At 41.2% G+C, this 24,683-nt stretch overlaps 1 protein-coding gene across 1 annotated transcript in view; it reads right to left on the reverse strand.

Annotated features, from left to right (window-relative positions):
• Positions 1–2,168: 2,168 nt before the first annotated feature.
• The window catches only part of PDGFC (platelet derived growth factor C), a 181,140-nt gene continuing 158,625 nt past the window's right edge, over positions 2,169–24,683 (reverse strand). Inside the window, exons 4-6 of the mRNA XM_084856347.1 lie at positions 19,930–20,137; positions 5,450–5,667; positions 2,169–4,463 (exon numbers count right to left, since the gene is read on the reverse strand). Of these exons, the coding sequence (XP_084712473.1) occupies positions 4,347–4,463; positions 5,450–5,667; positions 19,930–20,137 (543 nt within the window). The 3' untranslated portion in view covers positions 2,169–4,346. The remainder of the gene's footprint in view (positions 4,464–5,449; positions 5,668–19,929; positions 20,138–24,683) is intronic.

Raw genomic sequence — 24,683 nt, forward strand, 5'->3', positions numbered from 1 at the left:
AAGCAGCTCATGATCTGAGCCACAGTCAGCTCCAGGTCTTGTTTTTACTGACTGTATGGAGCTTCTCCATCTTTGGCTGCAAAGGACATAATCAATCTGATTTCGATATTGACCATCTGGTGACGTCCATGTGTAGAGTCGCCTCTTGTGCTGTTGGAAAAGAGTGTTTGCTATTATCAGCATGTTCTCTTGGCAAAACTCTATTAGCTTTTGTCCTGCTTCATTTTGTACACCAAGGCCATGTCTGCCTGTTATCCCGGTGATTTCTTGACTTCCTACTTTAGCATTCCAATCCCCTATGATGAAGAGGACATCTTTTTTGTGTGTTAGTTCTAGAAGGTGTTGTAGGTCTTCATAGAACCGATCAACCTCAGCTTCTTCGGCCTCAGTGGTTGGGGCATAGACTTGAATTACTGTGATGTTGAATGGTTTGCCTTGGATTCGTACTGAGATCATTCTATCATTTTTAAGATTGTACCCCAGTACTGCTTTTCCCACCCTTTTGTTGACTATGAGTGCTACTCCATTTCTTCTAAGGGATTCTTGCCCACAGTAGTAGATATGATGGTCACCTGAATTAAATTCACCCATGCCTGTCCATTTTAGTTCGCTGATTCCCAAGATGTCGATGTTCAATCTTGCCATCTCATGTTTGACCACCTCCAGCTTACCTTGATTCATTGATCTGACATTCCAGGTTCCTAAACAATATTGTTCTTTACAGCATCGGATTTTCTTTTCACCACCAGACACATCCACAGCTGAGTGTCCTTTCGGCTTTGGCCCAGCCGCTTCACTCTTCCTGGTGCTACTTGGAAATACCCTCTGCTCTTCCCCAGTAGCATATTGGACACCTTCCGACCTGAGGGGCTCATCTTCCAGCGTCATCTCTTTTAGCCTTGTGATACGTTCCATGGGGTTTTCTTGGCAAGAATACTGGAGTGGGTTGCCATTTCCTTCTCCAGTGGACCACATTTTGTCAGAACTCTCTGCCATGACCTGTCCGTCTTGGGTGGCCCTGCACGGCATAGCTTATGGCTTCACTGAGTTACGCAAGCCCCTTCGCCACAACAAGGCAGTGATCCATGAAGGGGGAGTTAATATTAGGGATGTATGAATCAGTCTATATCTGGTCCATGTCAGTTTTTGTGCATTCAGTCCGATTTCCTCATCATTGCAATTTTGTTTTAAAAAGAACCTCATGAAAATGTGTGTTTATTCTCATATGCACCTTTCCTTAATATGCGTATTTTTGTACATACTTTTTCAGCCAAGAACTGTATCACAAAATTTGGAGAAGTGCAGAGCCTGAAGGATAGCTGTGTTGCAATCTGCATTGTAGTCTGGGAGGCATGAATTTGGTTGGTTTGCTCAAAAATGTGGACCAAATGAAATCCTCCAGAATCCCTAGTTAATACTACATTTTGAGAAAAACAAATGAGAGCTGCATACAGACATAAATATTTTGAGCCTTGAGCTCACTGTGGGTCTGCTTTCATCCACGAAGAGTCGGACACAACTGAACGACTGAACAACAACAACAACCTTCCTAAGAGAATGAATACAGGATTCTCTTAGAATATTCTTCCTATGTCTAGAAGCCAATTGTGCATAGTACTGATTTGCTGCCCCTTGTGGCAATCACAAAGCCACTCCTGTCCTGACTGAGCTATGTTTCACATTAAAACAACAACAGAGTAACATATTCTTTTTCCAAAAAAGCACCAAATACATTTTTAAGTAGATAGACGTTCAGGCACAGGAACTATTGGGTTGGATTCAAAGTTGTGTAAGTGGAAAGTTGCTGACACAATGACACACTGGTTTCTTCTTCTATACCCCTGCAGCCTCCTGAACTCCACCAAAGCTTCTCTAGAGAGTCAGGGAACCCTCTGAAATAGTGTGGGCTATGGTGTGGGGGCTGTAGAGGAAGAATTGCCCCCAAATGGACAGAGATGCTTCATGTAAATGGGGGGAATGGCAAAAGCCATTGCAAGAGCAGCTCAAGGAACTCTGGATCCAACACTTTTAAAAAACAAAAAAACCCTGAAGACTTGCCTAGGCCATGTGGGTCAAATCCATGCTGAATTTAGAGTCAGATACATGTGTCAGTTGAATAAAAAAGGTGCCAGGGAAAGCATAACTCACTGCACAGCAGAAAAGTCTACACTGGTTAGTACAAACTAACATGATCTGTTAGGGTTTGGAACAGTAATGACAGTTCCTTCTTGAAAAGTCATAATTTCACTGAGTATTGTTTAAAAGGTTTCAGTAGTAAGGAGCAATTACTGTGACAACAAAAGCAGCAGCAGCAGCTATGTGCTATGTGTCCTCATTAAGCAATTTGTAGCAGGAACCAAAATCAGTCTTATTTTATAAACCATCTAGGATAAAAATCCTTCTTTATGAATACGAAGCACATGTCATGTATGGATATGGACAGCCTTTCCTCTCTCCCCTAATGAGTACAATTACTTGGTGGAATTGTTAAAATACATAAATCCAAACAGTAAACAGAAACAGAGAAAAACACACTAGACAATGTTAAAGCATTTTACAAGCAAAATATTTTACTGCTTTTCCCAGCTGGCAAAGGGTGGGATAAATGTACTGGTTTACAGATAGACTGTACATAAGAAAAAAAACACACATTTCATGAAACTGTACTATACATCATTAAAATACTGGAAGCCCATTGTTCTTATGAGGAAATAACCATCAATAATAATATATATATATAAAAAAACCCTTACACCTGTAGCAATAAATATGTGCGCCTTTTTCATGAATACATTATGTATTCTAGAGGCAAGAACACACTGAAATATCAGTGGTGCTGATGCTCTTGTCAAGATCTTTCACTTGTTAATTTAACAATGAACTAAGACTGCATCCTAAACATATTTACTAGAAAGCAAGTCCTCAGTTGGACTTCACTCTGAATAAATCTGTTAGAATCAGGCTGTAAAACAGAATGGGCCTCTCCATTCTGGATTTATTATTGTTTTGAAGACACCTATGTCCTGCTCCATCATGTTACTTATGCATAAGTAATTGATATTACTTATGATATTTATGCATAAGCAGTTGCACCAGAATGTGGATGGGACTGCACATTCAAATGTACAAATATGCATCCCACTGAAAGCAATGCAATGTAGGCAGACAATATCTGCCCTCTGGTGTATATCTTGATGCTTCTCAGATTTATACCAGTGCTCCCTGATCCAACAAGTGATATTTTGTTACTCATTTTTGCATGCTGAAGCCTGCTTCTGCACGCAGACCTCCTTATCCGGATCGAGGCACTAGTTTATGAAGAAGACGGCTTTAATAGCTATTATGTTCACTCTTCTTATACCAGCATCACGGAGCTAGTTACACACAACTGTAAATTCAGATTAATATTTTCACCTCCCTTGTTTACTTTTTTACATGCAGATGCACCATTTAGCTCCTTGCTTTGTAGAAATAGCAATTCTTCCTTCCCGCTTTCTATAACTCTGACTCCAAAGTCTTACAAAACTAAAAAAGTAGTTTATCTAGGTTGTAATAAAAAGAATATTAAATACCTTTGGTAAAAAATAGATATATTTAACAAGATTAGAAAAGCAAATAGTTATGCTGTCGAAGAGAATATAAAAATGTACACAATAAAAAATATAAACAAACAAAAATACTTGCAGGCCATAGTGAGAAGAATGAATGCACTCCTTGGGTTTCAATCTTTTCCTTCTTGCTCACATATACTGACCATTCAGCTTTGCTAAACAACAAGAACATTTCTGGAATAAACCACAGGAAAGTGTCCAGTTTTTTCTATTGTATCAATGAAAAATTAAGTTTAACTCAGAATAAGACAGTCTGTAAGACAATTAACACTTTGATTTAGAATATACAGGAGTTGCTGAGTTGAGTTAGGAGAGAGATTCCAGATGTTCTGAATCGTAAGCCAGAAGTAACAAACCAGTAGAAGCAAGACCACCAGAAGAGTCCAGGCTTCGTTTGAGCATTGTCTTTTCCCATACTCCTAAACTTAAATCTTTTTAAATTCAAGGTGAGTGAGAGAGATGATATATTTATATATACTTCGATAAAAAAATATCCCTCATCGATGCCTTCTGCTCATGCTTATAGTGGGGGCCTTCAAGTAAAACTGCTGTTACATTGCATATATAATCCCAGTTTGATTTCTTCTCTTCCCCCCGCCCAGAATTGTCAATCCTGAAGACTGAAGATTCTCAAAGCAAACAACTGAGATTACAGAACATTAATGCACAAGCCCCAGAACAGAATCAACCATCGTTTGAATGTGCTGCAAAAGAAAGAAGCATATCTAGTTCCTTTTATCCTTCCGTATTCCCTTTACACATGCAGTCACACTCCTCATGATGGTCCAAAGGTACATCTGTCAGAGATTTATGCAATCCTCTTACACCACTCCTGGGCTTCAGTTGCAGGACCTGCAAGGGAACAATTCAACAGTCTTTTAAAATGTCATTAAAATAAAATAACTTTACATAGACTAAGAAGCCACCTACTAAACCTACTACAACTAAGGAAGCAGTGCATAGTACACCAAGGTGTCTCTCAGGCCTGCAGAAATTTATTTTGTAACCATGTGCCAGTCATTCCCCATCTATTAAAAATAGGGCCACCAGTGATCTGTAGCATGGTGAGATTATAAAGGTGAGATTGTTTCTTGCCTACAGAACCAGGCCTCCTGGATATTTCTGGGGAAAGTTGCAGTTCCCATAGAATATCAGAATAAGGTCCCTCCATGGCTTCTTTGTTTCAGCAGTCTTCTAAATAAGCCAGTTCCTTGAAATACATACAGTTCTAATCCAAGTAAGCCTGCAAGAGATTCCCCATTATCATCTTAATACTGCAACAAGCTAATCTTAATACTGCAAAAAGCTAAAAGCATAAGCTAACCCAGGGGGTTAGCTTATGCATCAGAGGTCAGCACAGTAGGTCCCCATCAAGGCCCATCATCTAAGCCCTGTCTAGGGACCATATACTGAGAGACCACTGCCTACCATTCCTTGCTGTTGCCACCTGTTTGCTCACCCATCCTGGCTCAGAAGGGATGAGCAAGTGAGCAGCAAGGATGAGTAGCAACATCTGTTGCCACCTGCTTAGTCACCAGTTCTCTCCCTAACAAGTAGGCAATCAGCTGGCAGCAATGGAGGTGAAACAGAAAAAGAGCGTCTGATGAACATGGGATACACACTGAGAGGATCCTGCCTGTGGGCTCCCAAAATATGAAGTTGTCACTAGCTTAGGCATGTTCAGACTTCTTTCCCTGTACTATCTGAAGAAGAGTTCTTTGTAACTTGAAATCTCAGATGATACAATGTGAACATTGTTTGGTCCTAAAAAAAGGTATTCCGCTGGCCTCTAATTTCTATGGCTGCAATTTAAAAAATTGTTTTAAAAAGCACTATACCTCATGGTATTTTTTGGTGACCTTGGTGGGGACGCACTGGCACTCACTACAAGAATGTTGACAGCAGGCACAGTTTCCACCACAGCGTTTAACCAGCAGACAAAGTGGCCAAAAGATGGTGTCGGTTCTCTTCAGCTCCTCCCGCAGTGACACCGAGTAGTTGCGCGGAGTGCAGCTATACATTCGTACTTCCTCCTTCAGAAGGTTCAAATCTACAACTGAGTAATTAAAAAAAGCAAACATTTATTATAACTTATTCATCAGAATCTTGCAGTATAAATACCTGCTGGGAGTGAAAGTTATGCAACTAGTTTTTAGGAGGTACTAACCCTGTCCATGTCCACAGGCCTTGTAGTGGGTTATTGAACTAGTGAGTTTTTCAATATAATAAAGTCTAAATGGTGGTAACACCACATTTTTCTAAATTAAGAACCCTAGCCAATAAAACCAACATGCCAGAATGCCTGTGTCTGGCGGTACGGGGTATATTCATCTGCCTGATGGATAAGTACTTGGGCATTATTTATAGGGGGCACTTCAAAATTGACGACTTTATACATGGACCAACAGACGGTCAACACTGAAATCAGATTGACTACATCCTTTGAAGCCAAAGGTGGTGGACATCTATGCAGTTGGTAAAAACAAGACCTGGAGCTGATTGTAGTTCAGATCACGAACTTCTTATTGCACAATTTAGAATCAGACTAAAGAGAATAGGGAAGTCCCACAGATCAGTTAGATATGAGCTCACGAATATTCCTCATGAATATGCAGTGGAGGTGAAGAATAGATTTAAGGGACTAGATTTAGTAGATAGGGTCCCGGAAGAACTATGGCCAGAAGTTCGCAACATTGTTCAGGAGGCGGCAACAAAAAATGTCCCAAAGACAAAGAAAACCAAGAAGGCAAGATGGCTGTCTGCTGGGACACTGGAAGCAGCCCAAGAAAGAAGGAAAGCAAAAGGCAACAGTGATAGGGGGACATATGCCCAATTAAATGCAAAATTCCAGAGGTTAGCCAGAAGAGATAAGGAATTATTTTTAAACAAGCAATGCGTGGAAGTGGAAGAAGATAATAGAATAGGAAGGACAAGAGACCTCTTCCAGAAAATTAGAAACATCGGAGGTAAATTCCAGGCAAAAATGGGTATGATCAAAAACAAAGATGGCAAGGACCTAACAGAAGCAGAAGAGATCAAGAAAAGGTGGCAAGAATATAAGGAAGATCTGTATAGGAAGGATAATGATATCGGGGATAGATTTGACGGTGTGGTCAGTGAGTTAGAGTCAGACATCCTGAAGAGTGAGGTTGAATGGGCCTTAAGAAGCATTGCTAATAACAAGGCAGCAGGAGATGACGGTACCCCAGCTGAACTGTTTAAAATCTTGCAAGATGATGCTGTCAAGGTGATGCATGCCATATGCCAGCAAATTTGGAAAACACAAGAATGGCCAACAAATTGGAAAAAATCAACTTATATCCCCATATCAAAAAGGGAAGCACCAAAGAATGTTCAAACTATCGAACAATGGCACTGATTTCACATGCCAGTAAGGTAATGCTCAAGGTCTTGCAAGGTAGACTCCAGCAATTCACAGAATGAGAATTGCCAGATGTACAAGCTGGGTTTAGAAAAGGCAGAGGAACTAGAGACTAAATTGCCAATATCCGCTGGATAATGGAGAAAGCCAGGGAGTTTCAGAAAAACATCTATTTTTGTTTTATTGACTATTCTAAAGCCTTTGACTGTGTGGATCATCACAAATTGTGGCAAGTTCTTGGTGGTATGGGGATACCAAGTCATCTTGTCTGCCTCCTGAGGAATCTGTATAACAACCAAGTAGCAACGGTAAGAACAGACCACGGAACAATTGTTTAAATGGACTGGTTTAAGATTGGGAAAGGAGTACGGCAGGGTTGTATACTCTCACCCTACCTATTCAACCTGTATGCAGAACACATCATGCGATGTGCTGGGCTTGATGAAGCCAAGGCTGGAGTTAAAATCGCTGGAAGAAACATTAACCATCGCCGATATGCAGATGATACCACTTTGATGGCTGAAAGCGAGGAGGAGCTGAGGAACCTCATGACGAAGGTGAAAGAAGAAAGTGCAAAAGCTGGGTTGCAGTTAAACCTCAAAAAACCCAAGATTATGGCAACCAGCTTGATTGATAACTGGCAAATAGAGGGAGAAAACGTGGAGGCAGTGACAGACTTTGTCTTTCTAGGCGCAAAGTTTACTGCAGACGCCGACTGCAGCCAGGAAATCAGAAGACGGTTACTTACTTCTTGGGAGGACAGCAATGACAAATCTTGATAAAACAGTGAAGAGCAGAGACATCACACTGACAACAAAGTTCCCCATAGTTAAAGCAATGGTATTCCCTGTAGTAACCTATGGCTGCGAGAGCTGGACCATAAGGAAGGCTGAGCGAAGGAAGAGAGATGCTTTTGAACTGTGGTGCTGGAGGAAAATTCTGAGAGTGCCTTGGACTGCAAGAAGATCAAACCAGTCCATACTCCAGGCAATCAAGCCAGACTGCTCACTTGAGGGAAGGATATTCAAGGCAAAACTGAAGTACTTTGGCCACATCATGAGAAGACAGGATACCCTGGAGAAGATGCTGATGCTAGGGAGAGTGGAAGGCAAAAGGAAGAGGGGCCAACCAAGGGCAAGATGGATGGATGATATTCTGGACATGACGGACTCGACCTTGGGGGAGCTGGGGGTGGCGACGGCCAACATGAAGCTCTAAGGTGGGCTGGTCCATGAAGTCACAAAGAGTCAGAAGCGACTGACCAAATAAACAACACAACTTCAAAATTACTGAAGGCCAATTAAGTGCAGCTTTTTGGATCAGGAAAGAACTTCCCTTTCAAAATGTCCAGATGGAAGGGAGGTTTCCTGTCTTCTGGTCAAGGCCTGTGGCTTTCATTGAGTGATGTAGGGTTTTGTCCGGGTAATGCAGCTTTAGGGCTATAGCTGGACAGTGACCATGCAGCAGTACAGCCCATTACATTGTTTGCTTGGCCAACAGGAAAGACATATCTAACTTTGCAGACTTTTAGAGCAGAGCTGTCCTATTAAGCCTAGAAGCACCTGAAAATGTTGGTGCAGAAATGTCTATGGCTCAGTGCAATGTGAGTACTTGTACACCCTGGGCTTTGGCTTTGTTGTTGGATAGAAGACTAGCTGATAGAGAGCTAAATCATATGATATGTTAAATACATAGCATGCAGTTTAGCCTTTCTTTATAACTTTGAAGTAAGCATGTTGTTGTTGTTGTTGTTCAGTCGTTCAGTCGTGTCCGACTCTTCGTGACCCCATGGACCATAGCACGCCAGGCCTTCCTGTCCTGCGCTCTCTCCTGGAGCGTGCTCAAGTTCATATTCATTGCATCCGTGATGCTATTTAGCCATCTCATCCTCTGCCGTCCCCTTCTCCTTTTGCCTTCAGTCTTTCCCAGCATCAGGGTCTTTTCCAGGGAGTTTTCTCTTCGCATTAGGTGGCCAAAATATTGGAGCTTCAGCTTCATTATCTGTCCTTCCAATGAGCACTCAGGGTTGATTTCCTTTAGGATGGACTGATTTGACCTCCTTGCAGTCCAGGGGACTCGTAAGAGTCTTCTCCAGCACCACAGTTCGAAAGCATCAATTCTTCGGCGCTCAGCCTTCCTTATAGTCCAGCTCTCACAGCCATACATTACTACTGGGAAAACCATAGCTCTACCATATGAAGGTTTAAGCCTTCACCTCCTAGGCTCTTGTTTTCCTAAATTCTCCCCTCTCCAGCAGGAGCTTAAAAAAAAATCCCCTGTACCCTGCATGGGGACTGGGAGGGGGAGGGAAAGCAAATTTAGGATAACAAGTGGCTGGTAGGCAAAAGTTTAAACATCCCCTAGTCATGTGCGGTGGTCTGGATTAGGATCCCACACATTTACATGGAAGTAAAACATAAAAAGAAGCTAAGCTGTATACTACCTGTTTAATGTATTGTGTAGTTTGTGTCTGAATTTGATTATTTAACTTGTCTTTGTTAGTATGTTGTGCCCATCGGGGGTGGTGGGGTGGTGGTTGCATTTTTCCTAAATTGTAGTAACCTCAGAGTTTGAACCAATATACAGATTCTACATAAAAACTGTCTGGGTTTGGAAAACTAGATTTGATCAACTTGTCAAAGCACAGGAAGATACTGCCACATTCACTTTTCCATAGTACTACCCTTTACATGAACAGGCTACCAGAATTTCACATAGTGCTTGCATAGTTAAGTCCTTGAAATAAGAAGTTGCTTCCATCTCTCCCTTCTTTCCCATATCTACCTTACCCAAAATATCATTTAAGACATTGTAGGGCATAACACTAGATGAGAAAATGTGGGTGTATATATTCCTTTAAAATGTTTACTTAACCAAAAGAAAAGGTTATATGGATCTACGAAGTGAACTGAGCTACAAAACCTATTATAATGTGAAAATTTAAACACTCTTTGAACTGGGTTCCTATTCATTCATCAAGTTTGACACAGTAGTCAAAGAACTTTTTTTAGAACAACCTCAGAAAGAACACAGGGTTGTTTGCAGTAGCAAAGCGACTGTATGAATTAGAGCTATTGCCTAAATCTAAATCCAACCCAAACAGGGAAGTGCTCGTACTGGGTGGCTTCAAATAAAAATGTTTCTCACACAAACACTAATTACTAAAAACACAAACGCTAATGACTTAAAACAAAGTCGAATACATTTTTAAAAGCTTTAGCAAGAATAAACTAGTCACATCAGCACATTTTAATTTCTGAAACATATTCAAACTGCAAAAAATATCTGTTGTGGATTAGAGCTGATATTTAAAAAGTGTGGGGAGCTTCTGAGTACATGGAGATGATTTTGTTGCCCTGCAGGATTCTAACCCCTACTGCACGTTCTATATCATAGGACCATGGGAAGGAAAGAGTTGCATTTTTGTTTCTATTAGAACTTTCTTCTTATCTGTATGCAATTACTTTTCAATGAAGTTGGGGAATTTATCTTTACAGGATTTTGTATTCATTTCAAGCAAGAAATGTCATTAAAAAAAATAAAGACCAAGGGCTGCCTCCCACATTGAAAGTGGTCCTTGAAGAGGAAAACAAGTGACTATTATTTCTGAAGTTCATGGTTCTGACTTTCAGGGATATCTGCAAGCCTAACTCCCCCTAGTATAGAAAAAATAGCAAAATAATAGGCACCCCTTCTTAACAATAAAATATTAACCATATGCTAATTCTAGCATGATGAATGCAGAGTTCCAGAGAATAGCAAGGAAAGACAAGAAGGCCTTCTTAAATGAACAATGCAAAGAAATCGAGGAAAACAACAGAATGGGAAAGACTAGAGATCTCTTCAAGAAAATTGGAGATATCAAGGGAACGTTTTGTGCGAAGATGGGCATGATAAAGGACAAAGAAGGCAGGGACCTAACAGAAGCAGAGGAGATTAAGAAGAGGTGGCAAGAATACACAGAAGAACTATACAGGAAAGATCTGAATGTCCCTGATAGCCATGATAGTGTGCTCACTGAACTTGAGCCGGACATCCTAGAGAGTGAAGTCAAGTGGGCCTTAGGAAGCATTACTAACAACAAAGCTAACAGAGATGACAGTATTCCAGATGAGCTATTTAAAATCCTAAAAGATGATGCTGTTAAAGTGCTGCACTCAATATGCCAACACATTTGGAACACTCAACAGTGGCCTCAAGACTGGAAAAGGTCAGTTTACATTCCAATTCCAAAGAAGGGCAATGCCAAAGAGTGTTCAAACTACCGCACAATTGCGCTCATTTCACATGCCAGCAAGGTTATGCTCAAAATCATACAAGCTAGGCTTCAGCAGCATGTGAACTGAGAACTACCGGATGTACAAGCGGGGTTTCGAAGAGGCAGAGGAATTAGAGATCAAATCACCAACATTCGCTGCATCATGGAGAAAGCAAGAGAATTCCAGAAAAACATCTATTTCTGCTTTATTGACTACACTAAAGCCTTTGATTGTGTGGATCACAACAAACTGGCAAATTCTGAAAGAGATGGGAGTACCAGACCACCTTACCTGTCTCCTGAGAAACCTGTATGAGGGTCAAGAAGCAACAGTAAGAACCGGACATGGAACAACCGATTGGTTCCAAATTGGGAAAGGAGTACGACAAGGCTGTATATTGTCGCCCTGCTTATTTAATTTATTTGCAGAGTACATCATGAGAAACGCCAGGTTGGATGAATCACAGGTCGGAATTAAGATTGTCGAGAGAATTATCAACAACCTCAGATAGGCAAACGATACTACCCTAATGGCAGAAAGTGAAGAGGATCTAAAGAGCCACTTGTTCAGGGTGAAAGTGGAGGGTGCAAAAGCTGGTTTGAAACTCAACATTAGAAAAACTAAGATTATGGCATCTGGCCCCATCACTTCCTGGCATATAGAAGGGGAAGAAATGGAAGCAGTGACAGATTTTACTTTCTTGGGCTCCAAGATCACCGCAGACGGTGATCGTAGCCATGAAATTAAAAGACGCTTGCTCCTTGGACACCAGTAGCAACGTATGGCTGTGAGAGCTGGACTATAAGGAAGGCTGAGCGCAGGAGAATCGATGCTTTCGAACTGTGGTGCTGGAGAAGACTCTTACGAGTCCCCTGGACTGCAAGGAGGTCAAATCAGTCAATCCTAAAGGAATCAACCCTGACTGCTCATTGGAAGGACAGATACTGAAGCTAAAGCTCAAATATTTTGGCCACCTAATGTGAAGAGAAAACTCTCTGGAAAAGACCCTGATGCTGGGAAAGATGGAAGGCAAAAGGAGAAGGGGATGGCAGAGGATGAGATGGCTAGATAGCATCACCGATACAATGAATATGAACTTGAGCACACTCTGGGAGAGAGCGGAGGACAGGAAGGACTGGCGTGCTATGGTCCATGGGGTCACAAAGAGTCGGACATGACTTAACGACTGAACAACAACAATTCCAGCATGAAGTACATCCCAAGAGATAGCATGCTCATTTTAGTGCATCTTGGCTATGCCCTTTTGCCAGATTCTTTATGTGAAGTTTTAAAATGTTTTTTATTGTATATCATCCTAGGTTGGAAGGCGGAGGGTAGAATTTATCCATTTAATAAATAAAATTAAGAGGAGCCCACACCTAATCTCTGGATTCAGGACATTCTACCTTAGTAAAATGTAAAGAGCTTGAAGCCATGGTAGGGAATCTATTTCACAAAATCTATAATTACCACTGGCCTTATATTTTGCAAAGCAGTACAATATCTGAAAGAAAATCATATACCTCCAGTCCAAACCCTAATTTCCTTCAGACTGAAAGAGAAACAGGTGTTCTTTTAAAACTGGAATAACTCTTTTGACTGTAGCCTTCAATGTTGTATGGAGCTGGGCGTTTACATTGGAAGGGCAATAATATTCACCAAAATCTTCATCATTTGCAATGGATACACAACCAAGATGGATACACACATATATCTGAATAATCCGTTCAGGTTTCTTTTGTTGCCAACAAGGATCGTTATAAAGTTATATACAAAGTATTCATTTATTTATTTAAAATATTTATCGGCTGCTTTTCAGGGCAGTAGCCCTCCCAAAGGTGTATAATCTAAGTATGATATTGGAAGCCAAAGATGTATTTTCTATTAAATAATCAACCACTCCCTTCAGTGACATTTTCAAAGAGTCATCACATGATATTAAAAAAATCAATTATGTCATTTCTGTAACCATTCTTTATGTCAACAATTAATACCATGTCATCTCAATAGGACACATTTTCTGCCTTTGGCTATACTTAGTAATGCAGTCTGAGGGTGGTCCTTTTAAGATGAATGTGTCAATACTTTGATATGTTTATTCAATGGCAATTCTATTTTAGTGTTCAATTAGAATTCTTTTAAGGATTCATTCTGATAGTGTTTTCTTTTGGGAGGTTGGTGGTGGGGGAAATAATTGTTTTGCTGGAGTTAGTTTTATATAGATGTTATCTAATGCCTGTACTTAAATGTATGTAACACTTCTATATATGTATGTACATATTATACACATATGCAAAATAGCAATACTCTAATAAGGAAAGAGCTGTGTGCATATTTAAAAAATATGGGTCACAACACTGTAAAATCCTAACTGCCGTATCTCCGAAAACAGGATATTCTAGTTTATGTTGGAAGCAAAGATTTAATTAGGAAGACAGACATTTACATGACATCTGGGTATCAGATCAAATATCTAAAAGCCAGTTTTGAAAGATTTTGCCTATGCCCCTTCTTGGCAGATAACCACTTCAGGTTTACCAAGACACTAAATTTAAGTTCAAATATAACTCACCAAAGGAGATAATAAGCATGGGCAATAATTTTGTCTGCATCACTATCATTCATATCAAATACATATTAAAGCTACATTCCTATGTACACTTATGTGGCAGGAAGTCCCACTGAACAAAGTGGGACATACTCCTGAGTAGATATTCATAGGATTGCACTGTAAGTATGCAGTAGTGCCCAGAAGCTAAAGCAGATTTGTCTGGAACTAAATTCAAATGGAAAGGGAAGGAAGCCCTTTTCCAATACTGGATGCAGGTAAAGAAACAGGTTTTAACATGAAATCTGAAACCTATTGATTCAACAATGTAATTGCCTACCTTCATGAATGACATGATTATTGTGTTGGGTAAGATGGAAGAACAGCAGTGGAACAATCTGCCCTCAAGGTTTAATGCAGCTGTGATCCTACCTTCCCTCCTTTACCACTTCAAGAAAAAATATTTCACTAGTCAACATAATTTTTATTTATTTTATGTATGTTTAAGAGCATAAGAGCAGTCCTACTGGAACAGGCTAAGAGGACTTTTCATCCATTCACAGCACAATCCTCGACATTTCTACTCAGAAAGTGAACTACTGAATTCATTGTGGCTTACTCCCAGGTAAGTGGGTATAGGATTGCAGTTTAATAGATGGCCCAGTCCTTAAAACAAACACATGGAAGGAGAAATCCTATGGCTGCTAGACAGAGGCTAGACAGCCATAGGATATGGTGTTATCTGGGAACCGACGTCTCCCCACTTCCGTGCTGCCTCTGAGGCAGCACGGAACAGCCCCATCCTCCATGCTTGCAAGAGGAGCATGGAGCGGCCAAAAAGGGGCGTGGCTGGGGGTGTTCTGGGGCAGGCGGAAATGCCTGTACGACATATCCAATGTGTTGTACAGCAGCCTCCTCTCCTGCTCTGTCCTCCTACAGCTAGACAGCCATAATCGGCTGTCTAGCTGAAAATGCAAGGCAGGAGAAGTGCGGAGGGAATGATCCCCTCCATGCTTCTCCTGCCATGCTCTGGATAGGTGGTCGCCTCCAAGTTCAGAGGCGGCTGTTAAAGTAGTGGCCAATCACCCATTGCAGACTAGATCCAGTGAGGATCAGGTTGGATATATATTTGCTGACAGTTTGAACAGGGACTATACAGATCAGAGGACCATTACTTCTGGCTTCCAACGTATTCATTTTTCAGTCCTCTTTGCTATTTGCCAGGGCAATAACATTAAAGGTGGTGGATAATTACCACAACCACTTTCACTTATGCTGATAGTAGGGATGTTGGAGAAATCTGCAGTAAAATCAAATGAGTTCAGATTTCTATAAATACAAACTGTGGATTCTGCAGCAGACCAGCTTGTCCCAAGTCACACAGATTCCACAAACTTGTGGACCTTAAAAAACAAAAAAAAAAACTTTCCGGAATTTTCCATGAATTTAGTTGTAGAAAAATACATAAGATAAAGAAACATGAAGATGTGCATTTCCCCCATATGCTAAAGCATGAAAATACACATTTTGGGGGGATCTGCACATTTACAAATATGAATTTGCTCAATTTCAGGACATTGGAAAAAATGCCATATTCTGCCAATGAATGGAGGACAAAATTAAAGGCACCTGACAATCTGTGAAATGCAGATGGAATGGATTTTTAAAAATCTGTACCTGTCAAGCTGATACAAATATGTATTTTTAGTTTTTTCCCAGCTGTATTTGATGTGAGAATAAACCTGTTTCCTGTTGTTGTTGTTCAGTCGTATCCGACTCTTCGTGACCCCATGGACCATAGCACGCCAGGCCTTCCTGTCCTGCGCTCTCTCCCGGAGCGTGCTCAAGTTCATATTCATTGCATCCGTGATGCTATCTAGCCATCTCATCCTCTGCCGTCCCCTTCTCCTTTTGCCTTCAGTCTTTCCCAGCATCAGGGTCTTTTCCAGGGAGTTTTCTCTTCGCATTAGGTGGCCAAAATATTGGAGCTTCAGCTTCATTATCTGTCCTTCCAATGAGCACTCAGGGTTGATTTCCTTTAGGATGGACTGATTTGACCTCCTTGCAGTCCAGGGGACTCGTAAGAGTCTTCTCCAGCACCACAGTTCGAAAGCATCAATTCTTCGGTGCTCAGCCTTCCTTATAGTCCAGCTCTCACAGCCATACATTACTACTGGGAAAACCATAGCTTTGATTAGACGGACCTTTGTCGGCAAGGTGATGTCTCTGCTTCTTACTATGCTGTCTAGGTTGGCCATAGCTTTCCTCCCAAGGAGCAAGCGTCTTTTAATTTCATGGCTACAGTCACCGTCTGCGGTGATCTTGGAGCCCAAGAAAGTAAAATCTGTCACTGCTTCCATTTCTTCCCCTTCTATATGCCAGGAAGTCATGGGGCCAGATGCCATGATCTTAGTTTTTTTAATGTTGAGTTTCAAACCAGCTTTTGCACTCTCCTCTTTCACCCTCAACAAGAGGCTCTTGAGATCCTCTTCGCTTTCTGCCATTAGGGTGGTATCGTCTGCATATCGGAGGTTGTTGATAATTCTCCCAGCAATCTTAATTCCGACCTCTGATTCATCCAACCCGGCATTTCTCATGATGTACTCTGCATATAAGTTAAATAAGCAGGGTGACAATATGCAGCCTTGTCGTACTCCTTTCCCAATTTGGAACCACTCGGTTGTTCCATGTCTGGTTCTTACTGTTGCTTCTTGACCCTCGTACAGGTTTCTCAGGAGACAGGTAAGGTGGTCTGGTACTCCCATCACTTTAAGAATTTGCCACAGTTTGTTGTGATCCACACAATCAAAGGCTTTAGCGTACTCAATGAAGCAGAAATAGACGTTTTTCTGGAATTCTCTTGCTTTCTCCATGATGCAGCGAATGTTGGCGATTTTATCTCTAGTTCCTCTGCCTCTTCGAAACCCAGCTTGTACTTCCGGTAGTTCTCGGTTCGCATACTGCTGAAGCCTAGCTTGTAGGATTTTGAGCATCACCTTGCTGGCATGTGAAATGAGCGCAATTGTGCGGTAGTTTGAACACTCTTTGGCGTTGCCCTTCTTTGGAATTGGAATGTAAACTGACCTTTTCCAGTCTTGTGGCCACTGTTGAGTGTTCCAGATTTGTTGGCATATTGAATGCAGCACTTTAACAGCATCATCTTTTAGGATTTTAAATAGCTCGGCTGGAATACTGTCATCTCCGCTAGCTTTGTTGTTACTAATGCTTCCTAAGGCCCACTTGACTTCACTCTCTAGGATGTCCGGCTCAAGTTCAGTGAGCACACTATCATGGCTATCAGGGACATTCAGATCTTTCCTGTATAGTTCTTCTGTGTATTCTTGCCACCTCTTCTTAATCTCATCTGCTTCTGTTAGGTCCCTGCCTTCTTTGTCCTTTATCATGCCCGTCTTTGCACAAAACGTTCCCTTGAGATCTCCAATTTTCTTGGAGATCTCTAGTCTTTCCCATTCTGTTGTTTTCCTCGATTTCTTTGCATCGTTCATTTAAGAAGGCCTTCTTGTCTCTCCTTGCTATTCTCTGGAACTCTGCATTCAGTTGGGTATATCTTCCCCTTTCTCCCTTGCTTTTCGCTTCCCTTCTTTCGTCAGCTACTTGTAAAGCCTCATCAGACAGCCACTTGGCTTTCTTGCATTTCTTTTTCTTTGGGATGGATTTCGTTGCTGCCTCCTGAACAATGTTACGGACCTCCGTCCATAGTTCCTCAGGCACTCTGTCTATCAGGTCTAATCCCTGAAATCTATTCCTCACCTCCACTGTATATTCATCAGGGATATGATTTAGGTCATACCAGAATGGTTTAGTGGTTTTCCCTATGTTCTTCAATTTAAGCCGAAATTTTGCAAGAAGCAGCTCATGATCTGAGCCACAGTCAGCTCCAGGTCTTGTTTTGACTGACTGTATGGAGCTTCTCCATCTTTGGCTGCAAAGGACATAATCAATCTGATTTCGATATTGATCATCTGGTGATGTCCATGTGTAGAGTCGCCTCTTGTGCTGTTGGAAAAGAGTGTTTGCTATGATCAGCATGTTCTCTTGGCAAAACTCTATTAGCCTTTGTCCTGCTTCATTTTGTACACCAAGGCCATGCTTGCCTGTTATCCCGGTGATTTCTTGACTTCCTACTTTAGCATTCCAATCCCCTATGATGAAGAGGACATCTTTTTTTGGTGTTAGTTCTAGAAGGTGTTGTAGGTCTTCATAGAACCGATCAACCTCAGCTTCTTCGGCCTCAGTGGTTGGGGCATAGACTTGAATTACTGTGATGTTGAATGGTTTGCCTTGGATTCGTACTGAGATCATTCTATCATTTTTAAGATTGTACCCCAGTACTGCTTTTCCCACCCTTTTGTTGACTATGAGTGCTACTCCATTTCTTCTAAGGGATTCTTGCCCACAATAGTAGATATGATAGTCACCTGAATTAAATTCGCCCATGCCTGTCCATTTGAGTTCGCTGATTCCCAAGATGTCGATGTTCAATCTTGCCATCTCATGTTTGACCACCTCCAGCTTACCTTGATTCATTGATCTGACATTCCAGGTTCCTAAACAATATTGTTCTTTACAGCATCGGATTTTCTTTTCACCACCAGACACATCCACAGCTGAGTGTCCTTTCGGCTTTGGCTCAGCCGCTTCACTCTTTCTGGCGCTACTTGGAAATACCTTCTGCTCTTCCCCAGTAGCATATTGGACACCTTCCGACCTGAGGGGCTCATCTACCGGCGTCATCTCTTTTAGCCTTGTGATACGTTCCATGGGGTTTTCTTGGCAAGAATACTGGAGTGGGTTGTCATTTCCTTCTCCAGTGGACCACATTTTGTCAGAACTCTCTGCCATGACCTGTCCGTCTTGGGTGGCCCTGCACGGCATAGCTTATGGCTTCACTGAGTTACGCAAGCCCCTTCACCACAACAAGGCAGTGATCCATGAAGGGGAAACCTGTTTCCTAACCACATTGAAAAAGACTTATACAGTATTTACCATCCACTCTAATAAATGTTAGTGAATGAAGAGTAGGGATGTCAGAGAATTCCATGACGGATCTCGGTGAGGTCGAATGCCAGTGCATTCGGCCCCCTGAAATCCATCACGGAATGGCCTGCCGCCACCCCGCGGATCCCCCCTGGGATAAGACTTACCTGGGGCGGAGGTTTCGGATGGCGGCGGCTCCAGCGGTGGCTTCGGTGGCTGGTCTTCCAACCGGCTGCCGCCGCCACCATTTGCAGGCTGTGTTTTTTTCTCCCCCCCCCCCCATAGACGTGATAGGCTACGTAAAGACTTACATAGCCTATTATGTCTGGGTAAAAAAAAAAACGCGTACGCAAATGGCGGCGGCTACAGCCACTGCCATTTGCGTTCCTTATTTTTCGTCATCTTAGTCTACGTAAATATTTACGTAGACTAAGACAAAGACAAGAAAGGGGAATGCAAATAGCGCCCAGTACGCTATTTGCGTTCCCCTTTCTTTTCTTCGTCTTAGTCTACGTAAATATTTATGTAGACTAAGACAGAGAAAAATAAGGAATGCAAATGGCGTTGGCCAAAGCCACCGCCATTTGCATACGCATTTGTTTTTACCCAGAGCCCTCCGCGGCCGGAAATCCGGCTGCAGACAGCCCTGGCCTGGGCCTGGCCGGCTGCTCTGCGGAGCCGCTGTGGAGCACAGCCGGCTGTCGAGGATTCCGGGGGGGAGGACCGGATCGCCTCCCCCCCCCCGTCAAGGATTCTGGGGGGAGGGATGGAACGCCTCCCCCCACACCATGAACAGAATCCGCGAAAAGAAAGTGACTTTCATACATCCCTAATGAAGAGTAGTCACATAAATAGTAATGTAGTTCCAGACAGTCCACACTGTTTTAAAAGGCAGTTAAATAATTACATTCTGAAAGCAGTAAATAGCTGCAAGGTAATTATCCTACACAAGTAATAAACACACAGAAAAATACTTGACTCCATGAGCTCTCTTAAGACATTGGTATTTGTGTACTAAAACAAAACTTGTGAGAGAGACAGAAAGAGAGACAGAGAGACAAAGAGGCAGAGAGAGAGAGGAAGGAAGGAAGGAAGGAAGGAAGGAAGGAAGGAAGGAAGGAAGCTGGTTACCTTTAGATTTTCTCCGATGAATGTATGCTTTTCCAAGGAGCTGCCAAGTTGGTCTGTACAGGTCTTCCAAATCTAATTGCCATCTGTCTGGCTCAAGGTACCTGATAAGTTCCTCCACTGTACTAAATCCAGCGACAGCATTGTTTAGCAATTCTAATGGTAAAGATGAGGGTGGTAAGACTGTTGGGCTGGCAGATTCTGTGTGTTGCTGTAATGAGACAAAGTACATCTTAAATGTATATATAATGATAGTAGTAAAAACTACTGCTCCATAGCCTGATTTTCACAGTAATGAGAACTGTCAGACACAGTGTTGTACCTTCTCTGTAGTGGTGCACATGGTTTAAAATTCTCCCACCAGAAGCACCTTAAGCTACTCTCTTCAATCAGCAAGCTAAAATGTGGTTTTTAAGGACAACTTCTGTGGTTGGCTGAAGGTAAATGAACCAGGAGTAAGCAAACATCTTGAAGTGAAAAGAAATAATTGCAACTTAGTGGGCTGGCTATGATTTGCCTCTAAGTTGTATCAAGTAGAATAAAATAAGAATGGATGAAGATGGTTTCATAGTATAAAGCAGGGATGGGTAACTTGTGGCCCTACAGATGTTGCTGGACTGCAATTCCCATCATCCCTGACCATCAGCCATACTGGCAGAGGCTGATGGGACTTGGATACAACATCCAAACAGCCTCAGGCTACCCACCCCTGCTATAAAAATGCTATACTTTGAAAGGTTTACATTCACGCATACATGTTAGCGCCATATTTTAGTGTTCCTAGAAACTCTGAAATGCTAATTCTCTTCTGATCCAGAAGATTCTGAAAGGGATTCAAGTTGGAATTAAAAGGGGGGGGGGAAACTTTCTTAAAGGCAGAGGATTCACAAAATCTGAAATCCAAATACAGATATTGCTATCAGTGACAAAGAATTTGGAGATAGGAGTGAACAAACAGCAAGTCAGCCAAGTCTGCAGATGATATCAATAATTTAGCATGATAAAATTCCAAGGAGTGATGCAGATTGGATCTATTTACTTATTCTTGCCAGATTTCACATGTAGGCTGTTAGGGACTAAAACTGCATGAGATCATTGAGCAAAGAGATATTGCAATGAAAAGCTCATTGGATGAGTCAACTCAGCCTGCTGTGGTGGTGGGAGAGGTAAGCCAGTAATAGGAATGAGAGGAAAGGAGTTGGAGTTAAATATAAAATAGTAGACGACATGGCATCCTATTTTTGGCAGATGGAGCAGGATATAATTTTTAAAAAGTCAATAAATTGCCATTTTACTTCTCAGGTCACACAGATAAAAAACAAAAACATTCAAAAACAAAGCTTGCATATTTATTATTTTTATACCAAAAAAGCCATTTACATTTATTTTAATATGGGGGAAAATGTTTAAACACTGGATAGTTCAATGTATTTTACCTCAGTCATAGAACTATATGTGAGTGGGATAACGTACTAACCCATGTATAAATATGCTAGGCCTACCACTGCCTTATAGTGAAGCCAAAAATGACAATTAGTGTTGGATCAAGTGGAATTTCCTGTTCTGCTATTTATATGGTATTTTCCTGCATACACTTGAAGCTATCAAAATATAGTTGGGTTCACTGCAGAGCAAACCTTTTCCTGCAAGACCTTTGTGCTTTCATTGAGGGCAATAAAACTATGCTCTGAAAGCCTAAAAGGAGCACAAATATTAAAATAAGAATTGTCTTGATTATTGTTACAGGAAAACCCTTCAAAGCAAATAACGATTCTGCTATTAGCAGCTTTTAATAAAACAAAGGACAAGTACATCATTCATCAATCCATTTATTGTGTATCAGTCATATTTAAGACACTGCTACTATACTGGAATACATCATTCCCTCTATTTCCAATCCAAGACTTCCTGTGCTTGTGGAGCTGTAGCCAAAGAGGGAAGTATCAGCACACTCAGGGGTAACCCTGAGGTTTACAGATGCCCAACCATCTTTAGAAAAATCTCTAAGGGGGGAAACCCCCCAAATAGCCTCATAAGGACTCAATGGCACAGAATATTAACTGACTGTGCAGGAAAAGAAACCCCTGACAAGTAGAAGGGAGAGGCAAAGGAACTGAGTGGATGACAAGGGAGAACAAAACACACAAATAAAAAGGTCTAGAATGAACCACTTCATTCCATTACCTGGTTTGTACATAATGATAACCCATGGTTTAAACAACCAATGGGTTGTCATGTGTGAGTGGGAGAGAGCGAGTGTGCTGCCTCCCACACGCCCACCACTTCCGCTTTTATTCAACAGCCTTGGCTTGTTTGTAGGTTGATGAATGTGATGTATGAACCCAGATCAATGGGTTGTTTAGGGGCTAAACAACCCAGTGGTTAACCCATGGTTTGTTGCATCCACTCTCTCCCATTCATCCCTGACAGCCCATGATTTGTTTAATCCATGGATTGTTGTTACATGTGAACTGCCCCACTGGCTGCATAGGTCATTTCTTGGTTCACGCTGAAAAGCTATTTCAAGAAAACCCCAGGGGCAAAAGTGAGTGCTGTCCACAGACATCAACAGAGAAAAGTGTTGAATGAAGCTGGGGCTATGCACAAGTGTATTAATCTACAAAAAATGGAGAAACCCCACCCAAAGCTCAATGGGAACTGAGCATACTCAGTGGGGCATGGAATGCTGATTGTTAGGACAAAAATAAGGAAAATGGAGGGGAAAGGACCAATGCTACGGCATAGGGTGGCTGGAATTCTGAATAGAAGCACTACACACTGCAATGTTTTGTTGCAGATGCCCCCTGTATTTTATAACTCAATTTCAGAATCATACTCTACAATACCACTATGCTGGAATATATTATTTGGGAATTGCAAGTACATACATTTATAAATCAATTTTAGGAACTGAATCTGCACTCAACACCAGGATAAAAATACCTGGAAAACCATACGTATTAGAGGTAGAATTTATACCCACACATTCCCTGTAAAATTATATCACCTCGATCAGTCACTGCTTTATTAAAAGGCCACATTGAAAAGATAATGGAAAACTGTGACCCAGTCCAAGACCTAAGGCACAACCAATATCCCCTTTTGCTTTTGAGCTGGCAGTGACAGCCATATTTGGTCTAGGGGATGCCATTGCTGATCCCTATTACATTATATAAAAAAATAATACTTTTTTTTAAAAGACAGTCAATTAATGAGAAGTTTCTCATAAGAAACCAATAATAAATCAGCTACTGAACATGTGGTCTCCAATACAGAGACAGCTATTTGCACTTGTCTCATTGAAATTAATGGGACTTTGTGTCTTACTAAACATCTCTCTTTGATTTCAAACACTGACATGTAAAATTGTGCAAATGTAAGAAAGTGGTGAGCAAGTCAGTAAAGCATATGGTCAAATTTTAGTGGCCTTGAGGAAGAGAGATAGACAGATGTCACAAACATGGCCTAAAATGGACTTGAAGAACCAAGTCAGTGTTAGTAGGAGTAAACTCACACAGATGCTACCTAGCCTATTTTGCTTTTAAGCTTTTTATCATTATTTTTTTCAGCAATAGTAAAATGCAAATCTTAATTTACTTAAGATCTGTATTCAGATGTAATGCTAAACTATGGTTCGTTTAGCCCCATCAAAGTATGGTTAGTCTTAACTATGGTTTACTTGAATTTGAAACAAAACAACTTCATCTCATTTATGAAGCTGACTTTTTTCAATAATCTACAGTTTAGATTAACCACAGTTTTCTGAGGCAGGATGTAATTCTAAACTATGTTTCTAAACAGGGCTTTCACTACTGTGGTAGCCTGGTTGTGGAAAGCCCTCCTCTTGGAGGCCCAATTGGTGCAGGCAGTGGTTTCATTTTGGTGCCAAGTTAAAACATGGCTTTTTTCACCAAAGCCTTTGAGGGCTAACTGAATTCCATAAAGTTGCACACTGTTTTAACTGTTTTATTGTTTTGAATTTTTAAATTGGTATTAGCTTGCTTAATGGTTTAATCTGTTTTTAGCTCTTTAAATTAAGTATTGTTCTATACTATTTAAATTGATTTTATCTATACGCCACTCTGCGATCTTAATGATATACGGCAGGATACAAATGTTTTAAATAAATAAATATGTTTAATGAACATGGAAGTGAAAACTTTCAATCTCTTCTTTGTAGCCATGCTGGAGAAGAGTGCATGGGGAGCGCACAAACCCAGGGATTCTGCATGTAACACTACTTGAACATAGTGTTATGTTCAAACCAGACCACTATATATACCTTGATTCTTTACTGAAAGAGCCAGATTTTCTCTTTGCAGCTATTAATATCTGAATTATTACTGCTTTCATAATGCTATTGTTTATCTTCTAGTAAGTACATGGTCTTTCCTTAGCTCTTTTCTTGCCCGTATAATTTTAAAAATATCTCATTTACAACGAGCCATTATTTCCCACCCCAGACATACATATACCCTTCCCAGAGAACGCAAGTTTACCTTTTGTGTCCTAGCAACAAGTGCAAAATATTTTGGTCTCTGAACTTGAAAAAGATTTATGCCTTAGCTTTCCTAAGCCAAATGTATACAGCAAGTTTAAAACTGATAAGATGGCTTTTCACCTCGCACATACCTCCTGCAGGGTTAGGTAGGAATGCTGATTACCCGTGCTGTAGCCTTTGTACAGTAAGAAATGAAAGATTAACGCAGTAGGGAGGCTGAAAAAGAGTCTTCTAAGTTCATCTCAATGCAAAAGAT

The sequence above is a fragment of the Heloderma suspectum genome, chromosome 5 (genome assembly GCF_057233095.1).
Source record: "Heloderma suspectum isolate Gila_16-S chromosome 5, 16-S_ref, whole genome shotgun sequence".
Taxonomy (NCBI): domain Eukaryota; kingdom Metazoa; phylum Chordata; class Lepidosauria; order Squamata; family Helodermatidae; genus Heloderma; species Heloderma suspectum.